We start from the raw sequence: 23524 nt of genomic DNA, 5'->3' as shown, positions 1-23524 counted from the left end.
GTTTGCTAACATCCAACATGAAGTGCTTGCACGTCTGGACACCTCATCTCTCCGAGCCTTCGTTATATAATGCTTCACAGCCAACCCCAGGGACTGTAGTCAGCCCGGCGCCCACCCCGCGGGTGAGGGAGGGAGGTGAGTGTTGGGGGGAGGACAGCTAGCACCGGCTCCTGTTTTCTAACTGGCCACCCTCCCCGAGCCGTGGTCTGGACCAGCAGGTAGACATCATTCACCGTGCCTGGCACCTCTAAAGAACAGGTTGTGGAGGACAGGAGCAGGTATCCCCTGGCCTTCGTTAACAGTGTGGCATCTGAGAGTGACGTTATAAAGTGTGAAGACACATCTCTCCCCCGCTCTGGTCTTGTAGCTGTACCCAAAGTACACCTGGCCGGTAAATATCTACCTTGGTTTCTTTTTTAAATATTCAGTTCACCCACTGCAAAAGAAAAAAACTGATCATAGTTCTAAAATAATGATGATGAAGGCTCAGCCTGAATCCTCTCGGATTCAATGCTCGTTCTCACCGAGGGGTGCCCATGGGGGCAAGGGCATGACGACAGCATGGCCCCACCCCTCACCTTCCTGATGAGAAACTCCTTGAGTGGGCCGGGCCACCTGTGTTCTGGGCAGCTGACCCTGTGGTCCTGGGGCCCAGCCCTCGTTAGGAACCACTGCCTTACATGTGTGTCTGCAAAAGGGAAGTCTGCGTGTCGGATGGGAACCCCCATTGAAATGGTCTGATTCCTTTACTGCGATGGCCTGGAATGCAGCCGAGACCATCTATGGTGGTCTTCAGACATGCAGAAAACAACAGAGTGGCCCAGGAGTCTGACAGCGCAACCATAGAATTCATCCTCCAAACCGGGCCGCTGAGAGTGGAAGAGGCTCTGTCAGCAGTGGCACTGGGACAAGAACGCGAGCCTCTGTGTGGTACACGCACAGCCTTGCGTCTGCCTTCTCTCGGGTCTCTGCCAGCGAGGATGAAGCAGGTCAGGTACTGTCAGGTGGATTTAGGGAAGATGGGCGAAGTTGCCGGCACTGCCGGGAACGCTACAGAGGAGAGGAAAGGTCAGCTCCTCACCAGCGCCCTCCGTGTTAGGAATATGCAGGATCTCAAACTCGAGGCTTGCAGAGCTGAACAAAGATGGGGTGTGCATGGGGAGAGGAAGCTATTCCATCCCTGGGCTCTCTGAACAGGCCTTCTTCCTCCAGCAGAACGTTTAGTTGTTGACTGGATTTTCAAGGATCTGGTTTATATCCTGCGTGCATGTATTCTTCTGTGGCATAAAATGATGTCAGAATTAAAGTAGTAGTATTATATGTAAACATTTTTTAAAACAACCTAGGCTACTGGATTCAAGAAAGAAAAAGGCATGTGCCCTGAGAGCTATTTTTATTTTTATTTTAGAAAGAGGATGGGAAAGAGAGAAAGACACATCAATGTGAAAGAGAAACATTGATCAGTTGCATCTCATATGAGCCCCAACCAGGGATCAAACTACAACCTGGGTATGCACCCCGATCAGGAATCGAACCCGCCACTTTTTAGTGCATGGATGACACACCAACCAGCTGTGCCACACCAGCCAGGGATCAGGAGCTATTTTTAGAGGAAGATCTATATTCATAAGTTTAGGTTTTATAAAAACCTTTTGCTAAACAGAAAAGACAGGGAAAAGTATATATAATTTTATGTATCCCTATTTCAGCTTGCTTCTTTAAAAAGTACTAGGGACATGAAGTATGATAAAACTGGTCTGTTTGAAAAATATTTGTCATAGTGGGCGACCTGACTATAACAAGGCTGTGACAGCAACTCTCCACCCTGGGGTCTCCCCAGAGAACTGCTGTGTGGTTTGCAGACCGTGTGCTTACAGGACAGACAAGGGACACCTGCTTACTTCCACACAGCAGGCGGACGGGCGCAGACAGCACGCGTGGCCCGACAGGATACCAAAAGTGGAGATTCTGCCATCAAAGATTCCTTATATTGGTGGCTCAAAGGATTGGGGGGAGCCTCTGAAGCCCTCTCAAGTTGTTATCTTAGGAAAGTGTAATGCCTACAAGCCTACCTCTTCAGCCAGGTGTGAGGAGGCACCCGAAGGCACTAGAGAAATAAAGTGCATCTCTGGAAGGCCAGGGTCACTTGACAACTTGGGGTAACATTTTATACTAAAGTGAGAGTGAATACCATGTGGAGCAGGACACGTCTGCTACACAAAGATCCACAGGAGACTTGAAAGGTGTTCCAGCTCCCGAAGCCTCTTGAGCTGAGCCGCACGCCCATGCGTACGGTTTTGTGTGTTAACCACTTCTGTATATGGAGGTCTGGTTTCTGGCTCTCCTGTTCTGTCCACTTCTCTCCTCTCGGGCCAGTGAGTGCCACACTGTTTCAATTGTGTCTCCAGAATGCTTTAATTATTAAAGTTTATAGTTAAAGTTTAAGTATTAAAGTTTAATACCTTCCTTTTCCAAGTGTTCTTTTTTATTATTGGCTTCGTAGTCATTCGAATAAATGTTAAAGTCATTTTTACAGAAAAATCCCATTGGGATTTTTGTTATCATTGTGTTAGACATAAATTAATTTGGCAAAAGATTGACATTTTTATGATTCAGTCTCTCCATGAACAATGCATTTTCTCATTTCATTCAAACATATTCTATATTTCCAAGTTCTATCATTTTCCTCTAAACATCACATGCATTTCTTGTTAAGGTTATGTCTAAGAGTGCTACTGTTGTTGTAGCTGTCTTTTCTTGTATTTTCTGTGACCTACTGAGAAGCTGGCCTCTTATTTGTGAAATAGAAGGGCAAGCCCATCCAAGCAATTACACTCCTTCCAAATATGGGGATTAAACTCCAAAGATGGAATTTACCTGTAAATTGATGAAGATAATGGTTTTGTCCTATAAAGTTATTGAGATTCAAAGAATTAAATACTTTTAATTAATCTAATTAATTAAATACTTACAACAACAGTGCCTGGCATATAATAAGTGCTCATTAAATGTTACTGTTACTGCTATCATCATTATCATTATTTCTTAGTAGCAATAGTATAATCATAACAAAGTCAAAGGCAAGGTCTGGCACTGCCCCATCAAAGGAGGTCATTCCTGCCTGGGCGGCTCCCTTCCTCAGAAGGGAAGAAAGCAGGGGCACTCTACCCTTAGCTTCACAACCAAAGCCAGGGTCCACTTCTCTCGCATAACTGTCTGCATAGGGCACCTCCTTCTCACAGACTGCTCTGGCCCTTCCTGCATAGGAAGCTGTGCCCTCAGAGCAGAGCAGAGAGAAGAATAGACTCAAATCCAGCTCAAGAAGCTCAAGTTTGAAATCCGGTGGGGTTTCAGACATCCTTGATACCCTCTCTCCACAGTGTGGGTGCGTTTAATAATTACAAAATCATAGACTCTTACAGACACAGGGTGATTAGCCTTGGAGCCCCTTGAGGCCAAGGTCTGAGATCCTGTGGTGTGTATTCAGCCTGAGAGTAGGTGGGCCATGCACATAAGTAACATTGAAGGAGCCCTTACTACGTGCCTGATACTATTCTTATTTGATCTTCCCAACAACATGAAGGTTCTGAATGTATTTGGACCCTAGGAAGTGTGCGGGGCATTTGGTACATTTTCTTCAAGTGTAGTCTCTCATTTGATTCTCATAACAACCCAGCAAACTCGGCAGAAATAGCAGAGGCCCCGCATCAGTGCCCCCAATCCCACACCCTGGTGACTGAGCCCAGCTCCTCTGATCTGAATCAGACTGAGGTGTGTTGCACAGGAGACAGCACTTTGCTTCAGATGAGTGAGCAGTGAAGACCCGAAACACTGTGCGACATTCTATGTTCTTGCCTCCTCTTCCCCCAGCAGGTGATTTGTGGAATGAGTCTCAGAGCTCATAGTGTTTCTAGGCCATCCAGTCATCCCATTACTCTACTTGCAGCTGAGTAATCTGTGTATTTTTCTAATGGACTCTTATGCCAACTCCTGCAGTTCATAGAAGCGTGACCAGCTTTACTGCCCAGTGTATGCGTGGGGACAGTCTGAGGGAGGGGGTGTGGGGTTCCGGAGGGACTGCAAACAAGCTGCTCCCTGCCCTCCCATTGGCCAGCAGCTCCTCTCACCTGCAGCTCCGCGTGACAGGCTCCGGCACCCACCGGCACTGCAGCATCGATCCCCGCTGGCCCCTGAGGTGTGCCGACACTTTTACCACCCAAATAAATGCGGCAGAACCGTTACACAAACACTTACTGCCTCAGCGCTATTGTTACCTTGAGGTAACATTTTAATACTTTCTCCCTTTGTGAACTGAATGATTTTCCCTTGCCTCTTCTGTAACTGCTCTGGGTTAATGCTGTATGCGTAGCCTTGGATTGTAATGTCCAGACTTCTGCTGGGCCAAATTTAAATCATTTGATTTTGCTTAACAATGAGTGATCATTCTTGTCACAGGAAATGGTCCTGTCGCTGTGTTTATTGACTTGCCTTCATCTCCATATTTCCACCAGGAGCTCACCACCAAAGCACTTCACGATCACTTATAGACCTAGGATCTGGAACTAGTGGACACAGAGCCTTATAAGCAGGATACCAGACTGTATTCTTTTATCCAGTACTTGCTGAGCACCTTCTGTGTGCCTGGCACAGTCCTCAGTTGCGCTGTGAGGCAGCGAAGTCTCTCCGGTACCCAGTCATCACAGATGCTCATGCGGAGGAACTGAGACAGGCACCCAGACGGTGAGAGTACGAGGCCACCATGTCACGTGGGTGGCACAAATAAGTGTAGTAACTGTTTTCAGGGGGGACCCAGGGAAGCTTCCACCACTGGCCCAAAGGCTTTGTGGGCTTTTGCTTGGTGGATATTGAGTGAGTCTTTCCTGATGGAGTGGCTCCTGGTGGAGCAAAGACATGGGAGATGCAAGACCTAAGGTCTCATGGCACCCAGTAAGAAGTTCATGGCGCTGAGGGCGGGCGGCCTTCCAAGGACTGGAACTCTCAGACCATGGTGCCTGGGTAGATAAAAAGACATTCATCTTTATGCCCTCTTAATATTAACACTAAGATCTTAGTTCATTCTCTACCCCCGACAACCCCCCTCATCAGCCATAAAAGTGTCATATCTGAATGAAATTTTTAAAATTAATTCATATTTCTGTCAAACTGGACTATACATTTGAAGGGTTGCTTTGATTGAAAGTTTCCTAAAACTTGGGCTTTGGGTCACCCCTCATCTTCATTCTGCAAGAGAGCACCTATCCCCCAAAGGCTCCAGCCTTTAGACTGGAGGACTTTGAGAAACGAATACTGTTGAACTGTGTTAGTGGGGGCTCTGTCGGGAGCAGAGCAGGAGGGCCCCAGCAGGAGAACACAGCATGCACACCGGTTCTGTGGGAGGAGGTGTGTCCGTTCCGTGGTGGAATGCGCTGCCCAACCTTCACACAGTCCGCCAAAGGGAGTTTCAACTGGACAAACAAGTGAACCTTTGGGGAAAGTAGTTTTGCAAGATCTATCAGAAACCATAAAAATATTCAGACCTGTTGACTTAATAATTCCACTTCTAAAAACCTTTTATAAGAAACAAAATTGGGGATGTGATAAAAGATTTATACTTTTATAAATGGCATAAAGGAGAATGAGTAAATAAATTATGGTACATATTTACAATGGAATGTTACGCAGCTATTAAAAATATTCTGTCAGACAAGTACCACATGAGCTCAATTATTTGTGGAATATAATGAACAAAATAGACCCAGAGACATAGACAGGAGTACGGTTCATACTGACAAACCTCAGAGGAGGGGGGGAGGGATGAGATACACCAAAGAATTTATATGCATATATGCATAACCAATGGACATTGACAGCAATCTTAGGGGGGGTTAGGAGGAGGGTATCTGGGGGGGGGGGGAACATCTGATTGTAACAAAAATAAATAATATGAGAAAATAAATAAAAAATAAAAATAGCCCTGGCCAGTTTGGCTCAGTGGTTAGAGCGTCGGCCTGCGGTCCTGAGAGACCCGGGTTCAGTTCCCGCTAAGGGCGCGTACCTCGGTTGCAGTTTGTCCCCGGCCTTGGTCGGTTGTGCGGGTGGCAGCCACTCGATGTGTCCCTTCACGTCGATGTTTCTCTCTCTCTCTCTGTTCCTCTCTCTCCCTCCCACTCTACCTGAACAAAAAATGGAAAAATGTCCCCGGGTGAGGATAAAAAAATAAATAAATAAATAAATAAATAAAATAAAAATATTATTTCAAAGAACAGTTAATAACTTAAGGTTTCTAATACAAAGTTGCCCTGGCCAATTTGGCTCAGCAGTTAGAGCGTTGGCCTACGGTCCGGAGACCTGAGTTCGGTTCCTGCTAAGGGCATGTACCTCGGTTGCAGTTTGTCCCCGGCCCTGGTTGGGTCGTGTGGGTGGCAGCCACTCGATATGTCCCTTTCACATCAATGTTTTTCTCTCTCTCTCCCTCCCACTCTTTCTGAACAAAATATCGAAAAATGTCCTCGGGTGAGGATTAAAAAAAAAAGTTTAGTACCCTGGCCAGTGTGGCTCAGTTGGTTGGGCACCATCCTGTGCATAGAAAGGTTGTGGGTTCGATTCCTGGTCAGGGCACATGCCTAGGTTGCAGGCTCAGTCCCCTGGTGTAGGAGATGTGCAGGAGGCAGCTGATCGACATTTCTCTCTCCCTCTCCCTCCCTCTCTCTTTAAAAATAAAATCAATAAAAAATCTGCAAAGTTAAGTAGTAAAAATGAGTTATGATTTCAAATTAAAATATTGTGTGTTTGTGCCCTGGCCGGTTTGGTTCAGTGGTTAGAGCGTCGGCCTGTGGTCCTGAGAGACCCGGGTTCGGTTCCCACTAAGGGCACGTACCTCGGTTGCAGTTTGTCCCCGGCCCTGGTCGGTTGTGCGGGTGGCAGCCACTCGATGTGTCCCTTTCACATCGATGTTTCTCTCTCTCTTTGTTCCTCTCTCTCCCTCCCACTCTACCTGAACAAAAAATGGAAAAATGTCCTCGGGTGAGGATAAAAAAAAATATATATATATAGTGTGTTTGTGTGCATGCACTCACATGTGCGTGCACACACATTTTAAGAGAGATCGGTATTGGGCAGGCCCCAGCTACGTGTGCTTGCCTCCAGTCTTAGTCGGCGTGCGTTGCCCCCGTCATTGGCGGGCCTGTGACTGCCGCCGTGGAGCAGTGCCACCCGTGCCAAGGCAGCCAGCGCTGGTTGGGGAGCTGGTAGAGGAGCAGCTCGAGGAGAAAGCGCTGGTCAGATTGAAGTCTTTGCTCCTCTGTGGGTGGACTCCTCTGAGCCTCCTTTCCTCAGGGGAAAGTGGGTAGTGATCCTGACCATAACTGCACCAGCTGGTCTTCACCTTGCTACTGTTTGAGTCCCTGTTTTGGATGTCACTCAAGTAATTCTCTGGACCGTGGGCAGACGCTCTAACTGCTGAGCCGGACTGGCCAGGGCTCTCACATGCACTCTGCTGGGCCCTTGCCTTCACACTGACATAAAGTGATCTTGGACCACAAATCTACGTCCATCCTCTGATTTTAACACTTTAAAATTTTCCTCAGAGTGAGTTAGCATCCGAGATCTGGCCCTAGCCTGCCTTTTACTGTCTCCTCTACCCCCACCCCCACCCACACTCACCATCCTCGATGTCTTTGACTTTCTCTAAGCAGAAAGCATCTGGTGCCTCTGCACCCGCTCTCAGTGGGGCCATCCCCTCCACCCGGAATGCTCCGCCCTCCCCTGGCTCCCACTCCCCGCTCTGTGTGCTCCGGGGCCTTGCTAAGTCCCTTTCCTCAGAGCAGTCTTCCCAACGCCCTCGGGCTGCGTCCCACTCCTTCTAAATTCCTCTGGTCCTGTGCTGCCCTCTTTCCCAGCACCCGCCAGCTGCTGCACGGTTTTCTCCTGGGGTCCGTCTCTACCCCCAGAGGGGGCCCCTGAGGGAGGAGTCACGAATTCACAGATACGAGCGCAGTGTGGGGTTCGGGTTCGGTAGGTGTCACTGCTTGTCTGCCCCAAGACCTTCAGGCCTCCTAGGTGGGGTGCTGGGTCTTTCACCCAACAAATAGGTATTTGTTGTCTGCAGTAGCCGACCAGCCTTTGACTTATAAGAAAGAATTCTGCCCTGTCTCTATCTTATCAGCTTGCCGGTTCCTCAGGCCCTGCCCGATGTGCAGAGTATTTGCAAAGGCAAATCTAGTGACTACTTTGCCCCACAGTGCCGTTCCCAGCAGGGAATGGCCCTGTGGTGACAGACATTTGTATTTAAATGTCAGAAATGAGCTTTCTGACCCTTCACTGCTAATGGAATCCAGTGGTTCCTGATCTGTCTTTTCTTTGCCCTCAGGTCCACATTGGCCAACTGTATTCGACTGACAAGCTTATCATTGAGAATCAAGAGAAGCTCAAAACCTAAAGACCACCACCGGCAGCCACCGGCAGCAACTGTGGACACTTTCAGCATCCACACTGCTTGGGATGGGGGCTCCCAACGGACCATGAGTGGCGTATTGCATCAGCTTAAAATAATAACCCCCTGCTCAGCCTGCCCTGTAGGAACTGATCACTTGAGTGAGGTTTCCATTCTTCTGCAGCCCCTGTGAAAAGGGGGCTGTCTCTCCTTGGTTCAAGTGTTAGAATGAAGAGCTGGTGCTCACTCAGAATAATGGTGTGTATTATTGTCTCCTCTCCACCCGCCCCTCTTTAGTAGCTCATCGCCACTTGTACAGAACGTCTCCAGACTTTGTTTCTTAGCCCTTAACAATAAACAGAGTTGTCTCCCTAAACTATACCAGACACACTCCTCCTGATCCATGCACTTGGGTTTCCTGCTGCAGGCCCAGCAAGGGGCAAAGGAGTGACCAGGAGGCAGGCTCCACTCTGAGACCAGTCCTCCCTTTGTGAAAGCAAGCCCAGGCACCGGAAGAGTTTTGGGGAGCAGCAGGGAGGAGGGCAGGGCCTGAGGGGCAGTGAGTGCACCCTGTAGTTGATACCTAGGCCCAAGGCAACCACAGGGATGGCAGGCAGATGGATACACACCTAGAGGCAGGGTACTCCACCCCCTGGCTGCCCAGAGAGGTCTGAGGATCAGTACCACCTGGGAGCTGCACCCCAAACCTTTTGAATCAAAATAGTCCACTTAACACTGGAGGTCCCTGTAGCGCCCCTGAAGTTCAGGAAGTGCTGCTGGCCTCCCGAGTTCACCCGTGGAGTTGGAACCATCTGCAGATTATGAGAGTTTTTGAAAAGAAATCTCTCGGTGCTTACCTCCCCTTGGAGTCTGACTTAGTAAGAGGTGGAGCACAGTCATTTATATGTACAGTTGTTTTTTAGCTCTCCTGGTGTTTTTAATGTTTAGCCAGCTCGGGAAATTCTGCTGTTTGAGTATGTTACAGGTAAAAAAAAAAAAAAATTGTATGGATTTATCCATGGAAATACATCCGTTCAAAACATGGGAAGAAGATATTAAATAACTGACTTGACTTCTGGAGATTTTTATGAGGGACCAGACACTGTCTGAATGATTTTTTGTTTCCTTTTGTAAACAGTACTATGTGAATACATTATTTATTTGTGTGTCTAGGTTTGGGACAGGCTCATATAAATATTTATAGGTTCTAAAATAGCTATGACACCGCCATCAGCAAATCCTCAGACAAGTGCTGGTGAGGGTGTGGAGAAAAGGGGACTCTAAAACACTGCTGGTGGGAATGCAGACTGGTGCAGCCACTATGGAAAACAATATGGTGTTTCCTCAGCATATTAAAAATTGAACTGCCATTTGACCCAGTGATCCCACTTCTAGGAATATACCCTAAGAAACCTGAAACACCAATTAGAAAGAATATATGTACCCCCATGTTCATAGCAGCACTATTTACAATAGCTAAGATCTGGAAACAGCCCAAGTGTCCATCAGTAGATGAATGGACCAAAAAGCTGTGGTACATATACACAATGGAGTACTATGCAGCTGTAAGAAAGAAAGATCTCTTATCCTTTGAGACGACATGGAGGGACCTGGAGAGTATTATGCTAAGCAACATAAGCCAATCAGAGAAAGACAAGTACCACATGATCTCACTTATTTGTGGAAAATAATGAACAGCCCTGGCTGGTTTGGCTCAGCAGTTAGAGCGTCACCCGTAGACCAATGAATCATGGGTTCGGTTCCGGTCAAGGATGTATATCTTGGTTGCAGTTTGTCCCCGGCCCTGGTCAGGGTGGTGTGGGAGACAACCAGTTGATGTGTCTCTCTCACATCAATGTCTCTCTCTCTCTCTTTTCCTCTCTCCCTCCCTCCCACTCTATCTGAAGATAAATAGAAAAATGTCCTTAGGTAAGGATTTTTAAAAAAGAAGAAGAATATAATGAACAAAATAGAGCCAGAGACATGGAAGTAGGGAACAGACTGACAAACCTCAGAGGGAAGAGGGATGGGGGGTAGGGAGATAGGAAGAGATAAACCAAAGAACTTATGTGCATATATGCATAACCAATGGACACAGACAACAGTGTGATGAAGACCAGGGTGGGGGGTGGGAGTGGGGAGAAGCGTGTCAAGGGGGAGGGAAAGGAGTGACATCTGTAATAAAAAAATGAAGTTCTCAAGCTAAATTTTAGAAACCAAAAAAATAAAATAGCTGTGACAGTGTCACCCACATGCCCTGAACTGCGCGCGCGCCCCCCCATCAGTTTAATTCATGTGAGTTGAGCATAAGCAGTCTGGAGCCACATCCTCAGGCTCATATTAAAAGATTATGTCTACCCATGTCATCCATGGATTTTAAATATAACTGCATTCAAAATAGATTAAACATGTAGTCATTCTATTTGGCAATACAACTGACCAGAATGCTTTTGTCCATGGATAGTCTCATGGACCTGTGAGACCAAGCAACCCTTTCAAACACTCTACAGCCTCAGGGCTGCAGTGTGAGAATTAACATTCAGGAGACAGCCAATGTCAGTGCTGTGGGAAGTGTTCTCTCCTCTTCCCACTGACCGCGATGGGGTCAGAGTCTCCCAGCCCCGTGTGTGTGGCTCTGGGTCACTTTCCAGCCCGCATCAGTGCGGTCCGTGGCTGTTCAGCGACTACATCCAACAATGGCACTAGCTAACAGATGTCCCCTCTGATTTACCATAGGAGACTTTCTCCACATTTTGGTCACAGACAGTAGACCCGACAAACTTGATTTGTTTAATAGCAGGTTGCTTTTATGTTTGTTAAAGCACACAAATGGGCCCGGACATGCCCGAAGACTTAGTAAGCAGAACTAATTTTTGTAACTCAGATAAAAGTATGCACTTAGAATCTGTGGAAAGATGTGAATGAGGATTCAGTGACACAGAAACCATGATCAGGGATTTGGATCTTCCCTCAAACTGCAGGTGCAGGTGCAGCAGGCAAAGCCTTGTACTAAGTATTTCCCAATCAGAGGACTCCAGGTTGGCTGCAGAGCTTTGAATAAAGTGACATTCCCATGGGGACAGTCACTTGTGTTTCTATAGCAAAGCCTTCCACTTGCTTGACGAGGCCCCCCCTGGAGGACTCGGGGTGAGGGCCAGCTTCTCAGAACTCCGGTACGTGTGACTGTTCTGAAGGTGCGTTTTAGGCTGCAGTCTAAAGATTACTTTCCAGTGTCAACATTTAGCAAATAAATACTACTATAAATGAACTTCTGAGACAAAAACCACTAGCAAAGCATGGCTCTTCCTAGACCTTCAGAGATAGCATCCGATTGGTCCGGCTGTAATGCTCTGATACCTGGAAAACCTTGCATGGCCAAGTGCACGGCTCTGTTCTGGTGGCTGTGATGTTCCCGGATGTGGAACTGAAAGATCATCATGGAATTGACAGTTTGTGTTAGACTCAGCAGCACGCACCTCTGATGCCCTTCAGCCACAGTCTCACCCATCTCAAGTGCCTGAACACAGCCAAACGTGCAGCCTGACGTCCAAGAGCACTGGGCAGACTGCAGAAGTCTGCAAAGATGACACACTGTCGGAGCTGATGTATTAAAGTTCACCTAGGCCAACCCTCAGGTCTGCAGGTGTGAAAACTACGAGCCTAAGCATCTCCAGATCATTTGCAAAGCCGGGCTCTTTCCCCACATCCCTTTCACTCTTCCTTTAATTCATTAGGTGTTGGTCAAGAGCCAGGTATCCAGAGAGACCAGTGAACAGGACGAAGCCTCTGCCTTCACAGAACTTGCAGTCTCGCAGGGGAATTGAATGAGAAAGTGACAAGCCTGACAAGTGTAACAAAGGGCGACTCCAGGAGTCGATGGTGAGGCTCAGGGAAGGCCTCCCTGCGGAAGGCAGATTTAAGTTGAAGATGAAATGATGAGGAAGTGGCTGGCAAACTGCAGGGAGACGAGCTCTCCAGGCAGGAGGAATAGCATGTGCAAGGCCCTGAATCAGGAGGAAGGATGTGATGCAAGGAGCTGAAGGGAGCCCAGAGGGCTGTGGTCAGGGAGGGGTAGAAAGGCAGGGCTCCCCTGCGGGAGGCCCTGGGAGCCTTGGCCTAAGGACTATGAGAAGCTGTCGAAGTTTTCAAGCAGGAGGATTGCATTTTCAAATGGTCCCATTGTTGTAAGGGGAATAGATTGAGAGGGATGCAGGGAGACCAACTTTGAGAGGAGGTGTTTGGATTAAACACTATAATCCAGGCAAGGACGAGATGGTACTGACGTCACCTAGCGTCATGGCAGTTGGGAGGCAGAGCCAACATCCTGAGCAGAACTTGCTTTGGCTGGGCTGCTCTTCGGAGGCGCGCGAGAGCCGTGGGCACAGACGCCCCGGCTGAGCCTGATTAAATGAGCCAGCTCCCAGCTGCCCTGATGCCCGAAGTCCAGCCGAGTCTCCCAGCCAAGTCTAGCTGACATCAGGCAACTTCATCTGACCCTGAGACGCGTGATAAATAAATTCGTGTTTAAGGCACTGAGGTTTAGGGTAGTTTGTTATAAAGCGATGACTAATGCAGATATCCAGTATGTTATCTTATGTATTACGTTCAGAGGGCCACATAGCAAATCAAAGAGTAGGTAGGGAAACTGGGCCCAAACGGGTCTCCTGTGAGGGCCATTTCCACAAGTATCTTTAAGCACAAGAGCAGGCGTTGTGTTCCACAGACAAAGGGTGAGCATTTAGAACAAAACAGAACAGAAAAAGACGAAAAGAGAGTCAGTAGGGCGTGGTGGTTGGTGGGCGTGGGGGGAGCCCAGGCTGGGGGCCCGGCAGCGGAGCAGACGCTGGGCCGCCCGCTAAGACCCGCTGGGAGGCTGCACTGGCCACCGCGTTCTCCTGCTGCCAGGTTCAGACACTTCAAGTTCAAGCGGAAAGGCTAGTGTCTCCTACACGTTTATCTGTTACTTTCAGAGGCCGATAAGATTGTTTCTTTTTATTCATTTTACCAAACAAATGCACTTGAATAAAGCAATCTGAAAAAACCTTATAAAGAGACTTCACCTATACCTCTGTAGAACCAGTGTCCCCTCTATAGCTAAAGCCCATAGAGAGCCGCCATCCCTGGGGACGGGGCAGTGGGAGGGTCCTACACTGAGCGAAAGGCGACATGAAACTAAAGGGAAAGCTGCGGAGGGTGGGTGTGCAAACTCTGAGATTAGCTCTAAGAATGAAACCAAATGCACCGTGAAATGTCAACAAGGGTAAGAAAGTACACAATCACATCTTTATAGCAAAGTGAGCTGCTTTCTCTGTTAAGTGCCTTGTGCAAACTATTATTGCTTTCTAGATAAAGCTAGTCTCGGGCCTGGAGGCCAGGCTTAGGTACGTCGCAGAGGCTGAAGGGGTAGTAAGCACTCAAACAGCGGAAGGTGGATGCGTTTCCTTGCCACGGTTAACTTTCTCTTTGATTGGGGACCTGTTCTGGATCTGCTGGCAGTGGTGGGTAAGAAATTCCTTGAGGAGTCCAGCCGGTGTGGCTCAGTGGTTGAGCGTCAACCCTTGAGCGTCAACCCATGCACCGGGAGGTCACTGGTTTGATTCCGGGTCAGGACACATGCCCAGGTTGTGGGCCTGATCCCCAGTGGGGGGCGTGCAGGAGGCGGCCAATTGATGCTCTCTCTTATCGATGTTTTTCTCTCTCTTTCCCTCTCCCCTCCTCTCTAAAATCAATAAAGAAGCCCTGGCCAGTTTGGCTCAGCGGTTAGAGCGTCGGCCTGCAGTCCAGAGAGACCAGGGTTCAATTCCCGCTAAGGGCACGTACCTCGGTTGCAGTTTGTCCCCGGCCCTGGTTGGTCGTGCGAGTGGCAGCCACTCGATGTGTCCCTTTCACGTTGATGTTTCTCTCTCTCTCTCTCTTCCTCTCCCTCCCTCCCACACTATCTGAACAAAACATGGAAAAAGGTCCTCGCGTGAGGGTAAAAAAATAAAAAATAAAGAAAAAAAATTGTTTAAAAGAAAGAAAGAAATTTTTTAATGAAATGTGCTCTGAACCCAGGTGACCGAATCTTGACTGAAGACAACCACACAGGCTGTTTGAAGAACTTTTTTTTTTTTTTCTTTTTTTATCCTCACCCGAGGACATTTTTTGTTCAGGTAGAGTGGGAGGGAGAGAGAGGAACAGAGAGAGAGAGAGAAACATCGACGTGAAAGGAACACATCGAGTGGCTGCCACCCGCACGACCAACCAGGGCCGGGGACAAACTGCAACCGAGGTACGCGCCCTTAGCGGGAACCGAACCCGGGTCTCTCAGGACCGCAGGCCAACACTCTAACCGCTGAGCCAAACCGGCCAGGGCTGAAGAACATTTTAAAAGTTCAGACTGCGAGGCTGTGCCCTAGGAAGCAGGCACATTGGGTCGCTGCGGTGGGTGTGCCGAGGTCACGCAGACCGAGGTCACGCAGACCGAGGCAGCGCAGCCTTGAGAGTTCTCACCACACAAGTGAAAGGGAAGCCAACAGCAGCTTGGCTCCGTGCACACCAGGTGGACGACGCCTCGTCACAAGCCCAGTATTTGCCAGTTGTCACAGAAGGACCTGGATGAAAGCTGGAACTTGGTAGGGAAAGTGGCGATTACGGTGCAGCAGGCTTTCCCTCTGACCGTTTGCCTGGAAGCTGGGTGGGCAATGGCTCACCCTGCCTCTAAGAGCAATAGGACTTTACTTTTCCATCTTTCTGTGCCCTTGTCAGTGCATCAGGGAACCATTTGTGATATTGCTTCTTCTGTTGAACTGCGTTTTGGGAGTAAGACAGATGCTCTTGCTTTTTTGCCCAACAGCAAAGATTTACGTCCAAAGACCCTGAAGAGAGAACCCAGAAGAACTCTCAGGTTTGAATCGACCGTGTCCTTTACCTGGGGGACCACTGACACCACAATGATGACAGCAGAAGTCGGGGTCTTGTCTGGAAATTAGACCACAAGTAATTGTTGACACCAGTAGAGCCAGAATTGCACTTGATCTCAGACGCAACATTCCTGCCGACCAGAGTGACCGTGTCAATCCAGAAGCATTCTGGCTGCACCTCCCAGAGAAGCCCAGCTTCCAAGGATCTGCTGGCTCCCTGGACAAGCAAGGAGAACAGCTTCCTGTGAATGGTCTGCATCCTTTCCCTGCTAACATGATGAGCTCTTTCAGAAAGATCAGTGGTACTGAATTGAAACCTTTTTCTCTCATAGCCAGAAAATTACTTTATTTCCTTTGTTTGAGGACAAAACATTTCAGTAGAACTTGTTTACTAAAAGTGAATTTATGTGACTTCATCTGCCTAATTACAGAGATAGTTTAACAACAACGTAATTGTTCTAGGTATTTAAAGGAGCATTTCATTTAGGAGCAATGTGTGATCTACACAGCACACACAGGATGCATGACCGAGGACTGCAACGTTGCATAATGCCAAGTGTCTTGTGAAGTTTGCCAAATATACTCTCGCACTCATGCTTCAAACATGCAACATTTAGGATTATTAACCTGCCAAATCTTAATGTGTTTTTACTGTAAAAACGTAGCCTTCCACATCCTTAGGGGGCTCAATAAACAGAAGCTTGTTCAAAGGGGGGAAATGAGATATTATCGGTAACTCAGATTACAAAAAAAAAAAAAAAAATGTTTTTAAAAAGCTGGAAGACAGCAATCTGGTGTGAGGGGAGGAGTGGGGTGATGGGAACAAACCCCCCGGGCCAGCCCGAGACCTGGGACTGCCATCGTGTACGAGGGGCTCCAGCTCAGGCTGGGCCACTGATTGACTCTGTGTGTTGTCTAAGCCCCTTCAACTTGGACCTCGGCTCTTTCTAGGGCCAAGTGCGGTGGGCAGATCCCAGGATCTCTAATGACTTTTCTAGCTCTACGAGCCTGCAATTCCAGTCCTACCAAAAGGACATAAACCATTCTCGAACCCTCTGAGTGTTAGTTTGGGGACTGATTAACAGGATATCTTCAAAACCAGTCCCCGGCATTGGGTCTTCTCTTGTCTTGTCTTGTGTGGAAGTTCACTGCTGTTTTAGGCGGGGCAGCCCAGCCCCAGGTTCATGAGAGCCCATGTCTGGCATTAAACGACGACTGAGCCAGCTGGGCCTTGGCAAAGGCACAGGAAACCCCTGCAGGGGCCCTTGGCCCTTGGGATCTTCACCAGCCTGCGGTCCAGTGTCTGACCCAACAAGTGTGCTTCTAATTTTCTGCACTGAAAACGTTTCCTTCCTGGTTCTGATTCTGAATTTGCACTCAGCTGAAGAAGAGAGGAGACATCTATCTCTCACCCCCGCAGCGATGACTTTCCCCTTGCATGTCTTCCCAACAGGCTCATGGTTAATAAAAAATAAACGAACGAACAAATTTTTTTAAAGTTCTGAACATGCTCAGGGAAGAGCGAGAGCCTGAGGTGAAGGACATCATGGGCAGCATGAGCCAGGGGTTTCCGACTTCACTGTTGGGAGACCAGCTAAACATGTTTAGAACAACTATAGAAGGACCAGTTCCTGAAGGGCTGAGAGGGCCTGAGAACAGCATGGGTCCGAGCCAGCCTCAGGGGAGGGAAGTGGCGGGCGGGAGATGACAGCCTAGCAGTGGGAGGACTGAGAGGCAGGCACACAGGTGAGCATGCACCGGGACAGGGTGTAAATCCCGGTTCCTCAGCGCTTCCTGCTGAGAAAGAAAGGACAGGTGCTTCGGCAGCCCTCGCTACGGAGAGCCTTCATCTTCCGCTCTGCCCCTCTGACAGGGAGATCCTGGGTAAGTGGCTTCTCTAAGCTTGTTTCCTCGTCTGAAAAAGTAGGACCACATACCTACCTTGCAGGGTAGCTGTAAGGTATTAAATGCATAATTCACACCAAGATCTTCTGATGTCGAGCAAGCAGTAACCGCTAGTTGCCTTACCACCCACTTAGAGACCGTGTCAACACCTTGAGGATGTACAAATGCACCAGGTGTTGATTCTTTCCTTAGTTACAGTACATGAGGCACTGTATTTAAGACATGTATATAAACAGCTTTACAAAGTCTGAGGTAAGCAGTTACCTAGCAGAGGCACAAATAAAGTACAGCTAGAAGGGGGTAGGGGGTAACATGCACAAGAAGGAGAAATTGCTTCTGCCTGAGCCAGAAAGTCTGAGTTTTATTTGGTGGGCAAGGGGGCTGTGAAGCAAGGCCAGGTGCAGGCAGCAGGCGAAGTGGGCAGTGACACCCAGAATGCCCTTGTGCGGAGAGCCAGGGACCGGTTGCAATATCTTAGGTGTGAAGAACCAAGACCTGGCTGAGGACAGTGGCCATGCGACTAGGATGTAGACAAAAGACTAAATCCTAAAGGTATTCTCAAGTGACAGCCTCAGTGAGAGATTGGATACACCAAATAAGAACAGCAGTGGAGCAAAGATCACTGGAGTACTTTGGTCCTGACAGGCTGGCAGAACGGGGTTGCCCCTCACTAATAAGATTCAGGGCAGCAACACATCACCTTAATGCACATATGCGTCTACATACATTGCACCGCTGTACATCTGCATTCCATGTGTGCGTGTGCGTGTGCGTGTGCATGCGTGTATGTGATCTGCAGTAGAGACGATGTGTATCTGCCTACCCAGTGAGAGCCCCTTTTGCCCCTTTGGGTCTCAGGAGCTCTGACCACCACTTTGCATCATAATCTTACCCCCACTTCCAGCCACAGCTAATGGAACAGGGATGGACATGTGAACCAAATATTTTTCTCTTAGACACGTAGAATTCGGAGAGTTTTCGTTCTGTCTGGGCTGTTTGCACAGCAGCCATCTCCCATGCACCATGTGATGGAGACGAGGAGAAATCCATCTGCAGGGAAGGAGAGTGCGACAGAACAGACCAGACATGCGGAGTCCCTCCCGGTGCTGGTGGCTTCACACTCCGGCTTCCAGGCCCAGAGAGGCCCGGCTGCCTTTACATTCCACACGATGCCGCATCCATCAAACTCACTCTCCCGTCTGCTCAAGCTGGTTTGACTTCATTTCTGGAACTTACACTTTGGAACATTGAACACTGTGTGTTTTATGAAACATGGGGCCATGTGGAACCCTGCAAGAAGTTAGTTCCCCACTGAGAAGGGGACCTAGTCCCAACGTCAGTCCCTCAGAAGTAGAAACTGGAACTTTGATGACAGAACCTAGGTAGGAGAAGAGGTTGAGCCCTTGCCAGATATGAGGGGTCCAGATGTCTTCACCCTCCTGAGGGACCAGGCGGAAAGAAGGGACCCAGTGCAATCTCCTCCCTCCCTGCGGTGAGCCCAGGCGTGCTCGCTTCTCTGTTTGCACTTGTCGAGTATATGGTTAAGAGCAATGGATCTGGGTCCCACTCTTATGGGTCCAAATCCAAACTCAGTCTCTCTTTCACTGGGCACATTATTCAACCTCTCTGAGACTCAATTTCTCCAGCTATAAATTAGGAGTAAAACCTATATCACGGAGTTGTGATGGAGTCTCTAAGGGGGGCGGGAGCAATAGATAATATCCAACCCAAGTTCTATACCATTTAAGAAATGATAAAAATGAGGGTCAGTAGAAACAGATGTCATCTTTATGACTGGCGCAGGCTACTCACAACACTGCCAAGTGTGGGAGTCAAATGGGTTAAATACGTCCGAACTCTCAGGAAGACCCTTTACACCAGGGAAGTGTAAGTCTGCAGAGTGTACACAATGCCCAGGTTGTGGCCACCCACTGGTGTGAGGAGACCCACCCTCTGAACCTGTGATAGATGAACTCCACAACCAATGGCTGCCCCACCCCAGGGCACCGTGGGCTGCAGGAGGAGTGGGGCGAGATCCCACAAGTGTGGGAGAAATCCCTCGCAGCGACCAGGAGTGGAGACAAGGAATCTCCCCACCCCATCCTCCAACTGATAGTTGTTCAAATTGAATGAAATGATCCAGGCACGCGGCATCCCATGCTATGGGTTTCTAACCAAATACAATCAGCCATTCTTCTCAGCAAGAGAGGGACATAACTGACGAGTTAGGCGCTCAACGGTGCCTGTCCCAGGGACATGTGAGATGGTTGGGCTCCGTCCTCACCGTCTGCCCACCGCCCCAGCGGGGACGTGAAGAGCTCCGCGTGCTGGCTGTGACAGCTGAATGCGGTGTTTCCAGGGTTCGACCATGACCCACACGCTGCTGTGAACATTCTTGCACGTGTCTCCCGGTGCCCATAGGTACACACTTCTGTACATATGTGGAATTTCTGATTGGGGGTTTTGTGTGTAGTCACCTTCAGCAGAAACTGCCAAACAGGTTGTCAATGTGACAATCCATCTCCTTGGATGTCTTTAGACATATTTGTGTGAGAACAGGGTTGATGTAAAGGGGTAGACAGACCAGGCCGAGAACCAGCTCTCTGCTGTGGGAGGCAGGAGCCTTTGTCCAAGGACAGCTCTTCACCCTCCACCATGAGGGAGACCCGTCCAAGGGAAACAAGCAGAGCCACATGGCCTTCAAGCCCTCTCCTACCAGAGACTGTCTGAGAACCAACCCCAGGGCTCTGAGTGTCAGACTGATTGAGGGAGGTGGCATTTCCTTACATGTGTGGGAGGAGGAAGTGTGAGAGCAGAGAACGTACCCATAAGGGTAGACCTGCAGTCTCCACATAAATGTTGTCCTGTCCCCAGTGCAAGTGCCAGGAGAGCCATGCCCCCTGCAGTCCTCATCCCCACCTGTCCCAGTGACATGGCCGTGCCTGCCACATGGAAAGAGCTCCATCGACACTGGCTGAACGAATGAATAGCTTCTGATGAGCTAACTGAGAACATGGCCACTACAGCAAGTATAAAAACAACTGGACATAGTTTCATTTTATTTTTTATATGTTTTTATTGATTATTTAGAGAGAGAGGAAGGGAGAGAGAAAGAAAAACATCGATGTGAGAGAGACACATCGATCGGCTGCCTCCTGCACGCCCCCTATTGGGGATCAAGCCTGCAACCCAGGCATGTGCCCTGACCGGGCGTCAAACCCGGACCTCTCAGTGCATGGGACTTCGCTCAATCCACTGAGCCACACGGCCAGGCTGGACATAGCTTTGTAAGAGAACAGAGAGGTGAAGGGGTTTTGGAGGACAAGATAGCAGATAGAAGGAGAATCAGCCTTGAAAGAGCCTGACAAGGAGCAGCTGGGGGGAGAAGGTAAGTCAGGAGAGGGCGGTGACAGAAGCCATAAGGAGGCAAAGAATGGAAGTTCAACAACGCCAAACAGCAGTCAACAAACAGGAGGCCCCCCAAAAGCTTCTTAAGATAGGGAAGGTAATCTTTGCAGAAGCTATTTCTAAGAAATGCAACAGATTTAACTCTCATGAGTATATGCACGCTGCACACATTATGTCATAGCAACATACATAACACATATCCCGTCACAGGAACAGCAGGAAGTAAGCAGCATGCTTGCTGTCCAGGTAACAAGAACAATTTGTCTGGTTAGTACATTGGGAGCCAGTGTAATTTTTCCAGGTGGGAGATTTATTTATACTTCCTACATTCTAATGAAGTCAGATACCATTTATCCTCAGAACAGAACGAGTAGAAACCAGCTGGCAAAGGCCAGAGGGAAAGGAGAGAAAGAGAACTAAAGATGCGGGCACTTCACAAAGAATTCACTTTCTGCTAACAATCTAGCTAGACAAGAAGTACTGCTCTCAGTCTGAAAATGTGAAAACATGCTTGCTAGGCGAAGGGACGCGTTGGAAAGCACACAGCTGAGAGGGCCCAGCTGCTGTCCAGAGCAAGCCTGGCTTACCTGGCGCCTGTGCTGTTCCCACATCATGCCACCTGCTCTGGCAGCCACGTGTACTTTTGCACCAGCATAGCGCCTGACACTTTTTTTTTTTAATTTAATTTTTTTTAAAAGATATTTTTATTGATTTTAGAGAGAGAGTAAGGGAGAGGGAGAGAGAGACACATTGAATAGCTGCCTCCCGCATACCTCCTACTGGGGATGGAACCCACAACCCTGGCATGTGCCCTGACCAGGAATCGAATCAGAAACCTTTTGATGCATGAGACGATGCTCTACCAGCTGAGCCACACTGGCTAGGGCAAAATTTTTAAATTCATTTATTGAATTTTCAGAGAGAGGGAGAAAGAAACATTGATTTGTTGTTCCACTCATTTATGCATTCTCTGGTTGGTTCTTGTATGTGCCCTGACCGGGGACTGAACTCACACCTTGGTGTATCTGGACATTCTAACCAACTGAGCTACCCAGCTGGGCCTGATAATGCTTTATACACTTCTCAGTGGTAGGTTTTCTTTTCCTTTTTTTAAATGTCTAATTTAATTTTGTTATTATTACAACTTTTTATTTTGAAACTCACAAGTTGCAGAAATAGCACAGAAATTTCCATGTGTCCTTCACACAGCTTTTCCCAATGTTTCTCTCCATAGCCTTAGTAAATTGTCAAAACCAGGACATTCGTGTTGATACAATACTATTAACTCAAGGTTTTTCAACCTCAGCCCTGAGGGGTTAGGCTGTCCCGGTCTCTGCCCACTGGATGCCACTGATGTGACCACCGAAAACGTTTCCAGGCTCACTGATAACTTTAAAGTACCACACTGCTTGCAGTTTTATTCAAATTAGGACTTTGGGTTTAGCATTTTTTTTTAGTTTAACACATACAGAAAAAGAACCATACAACAAAGCAGCAAAAAGAAAATTCTTAGAATTGAAAAGACATTTTCTTTCTTTTCTTTTTTTTTTTTATCCTCTCCCGAGGACATTCTTGCATTTATCTTCAGATACAGTGAGAGGGAGAGAGGAAGGAAGAGAGAGAGAGAGAAACATCAATGAGAGAGAGAGAAACATCAATGAGAGAGAGAGAAACATCAATGAGAGAGAGACACATCGACTGGTTGCCACCCACACAACCCCAACCGGGGCTGGGGACAAACTGCAACTCAGGTACGTGCCCTTAGCAGGAACCGAACCCGGGACTCTCTGGTCCATGAGCTGACTATCTATCTGCTGAGCCAAACCTGCCAGGGCCATAAATTAATTTTTAATGAATTTCTGGTAAACAGCAAAGTCCAAAATAACTCAGGATCTGGTAACAGAATCAACCTCTAGTTCAGATTTTGGCAGGTAGTGGACAAAGGTGAGGACTCACAGACCTTTCTAAATATGTACTAAGTTTTTTTGTTTGTTTTTTGGCAAAAATATATATTATGTATTTCATTGTTAAGCACTTGTCTGTAATTTAATATCCATTTATATCTGTAATTATCCATTTAATATCAATTTATAGATGTCCCAGAGACCTTCAAACTCAATTAGATTCATAAACTCACAATTTTAATGCAACATATAGACCTCACTAATCTTGTGGTCTGCATGTAGTTGTGACACGGGAGACACACAGGCTTGGGTTTTCTGGTTGGAAAAAGGTAATATCAAAAAGAATGTGCCTGAAGTCTGTGCATATAAACATGACTGCCCCTTAACCAAAGGAGTATACACGTGGAATGCTCTGGACTATTTAAAGTGGTTCTGAATATAAACTCACATTTATTTTTAAATAGTGTAAAAATTAAAAAAATAAAAAAAAATAAAAAAAAAAACAACGAACTCTTAGAAATACTAACCTCTTTCACCTAGAGTATAAAAAGATGCTGCTTCAACTGCACTACAACGGCCTCCTGACAACAAGGGTTCTTTACCCACAGACGTCAAGGCCTGAGGTGCTGAACCCACAGATCCCCTAGAGAGCATGACGAGGTGACCCCTTTAAAGATTATTAGTTTCCCATGGCCATAAACTTCTCTTCGGCTGGAGTGGATGCTTCCTGAACAGAACACTAGCGTAGCTATTTGCAGAAAAGCCTTCTGCAGGATGTGCTCATGAATTTTTCAACTTGAAGATTAAATGTTTCAAACTTAGTTCACAAAATCCACCTGTTTTCAATCTTTATTCAGTTCAGATTTTCAGACCAAGTTTCCCATTTCAAGGTACACGGGATGCTGCCGACTTGGGAAATGATTTCAGAGAACCAGTTTCAAAGGACCTGTGCAATGTCAACAATACAAATGGGA

The 23524-nt window shown here is 47.8% G+C and overlaps 1 protein-coding gene across 4 annotated transcripts in view; it reads left to right on the top strand.

Moving 5' to 3' along the window:
* Positions 1-23524, top strand: part of LYRM4 (LYR motif containing 4) — a 163319-nt gene extending 139795 nt beyond the window's left edge. Inside the window, exons 3-4 of one of the 4 annotated variants that reach the window (XR_004958969.1) lie at positions 8369-8689; positions 23441-23524. Coding sequence is in view for 1 of the 4 variants with exons in the window: in XM_036256966.1 (XP_036112859.1) it covers positions 8369-8437 (69 nt within the window). In the remaining 3 variants the exon portion in view is untranslated. Of the gene's footprint in view, positions 1-8368; positions 9492-12165; positions 12274-15266; positions 15560-23440 lie in introns of those variants that run through there. The other 3 variants (XR_004958968.1, XR_004958970.1, XM_036256966.1) reach the window with 3 other exon arrangements.

Source organism: Molossus molossus, unplaced genomic scaffold (assembly GCF_014108415.1).
Source record: "Molossus molossus isolate mMolMol1 unplaced genomic scaffold, mMolMol1.p scaffold_m16_p_12, whole genome shotgun sequence".
NCBI classification, from domain to species: Eukaryota; Metazoa; Chordata; class Mammalia; order Chiroptera; family Molossidae; genus Molossus; species Molossus molossus.
This window is presented reverse-complemented; position numbering and strand designations above follow the sequence as displayed.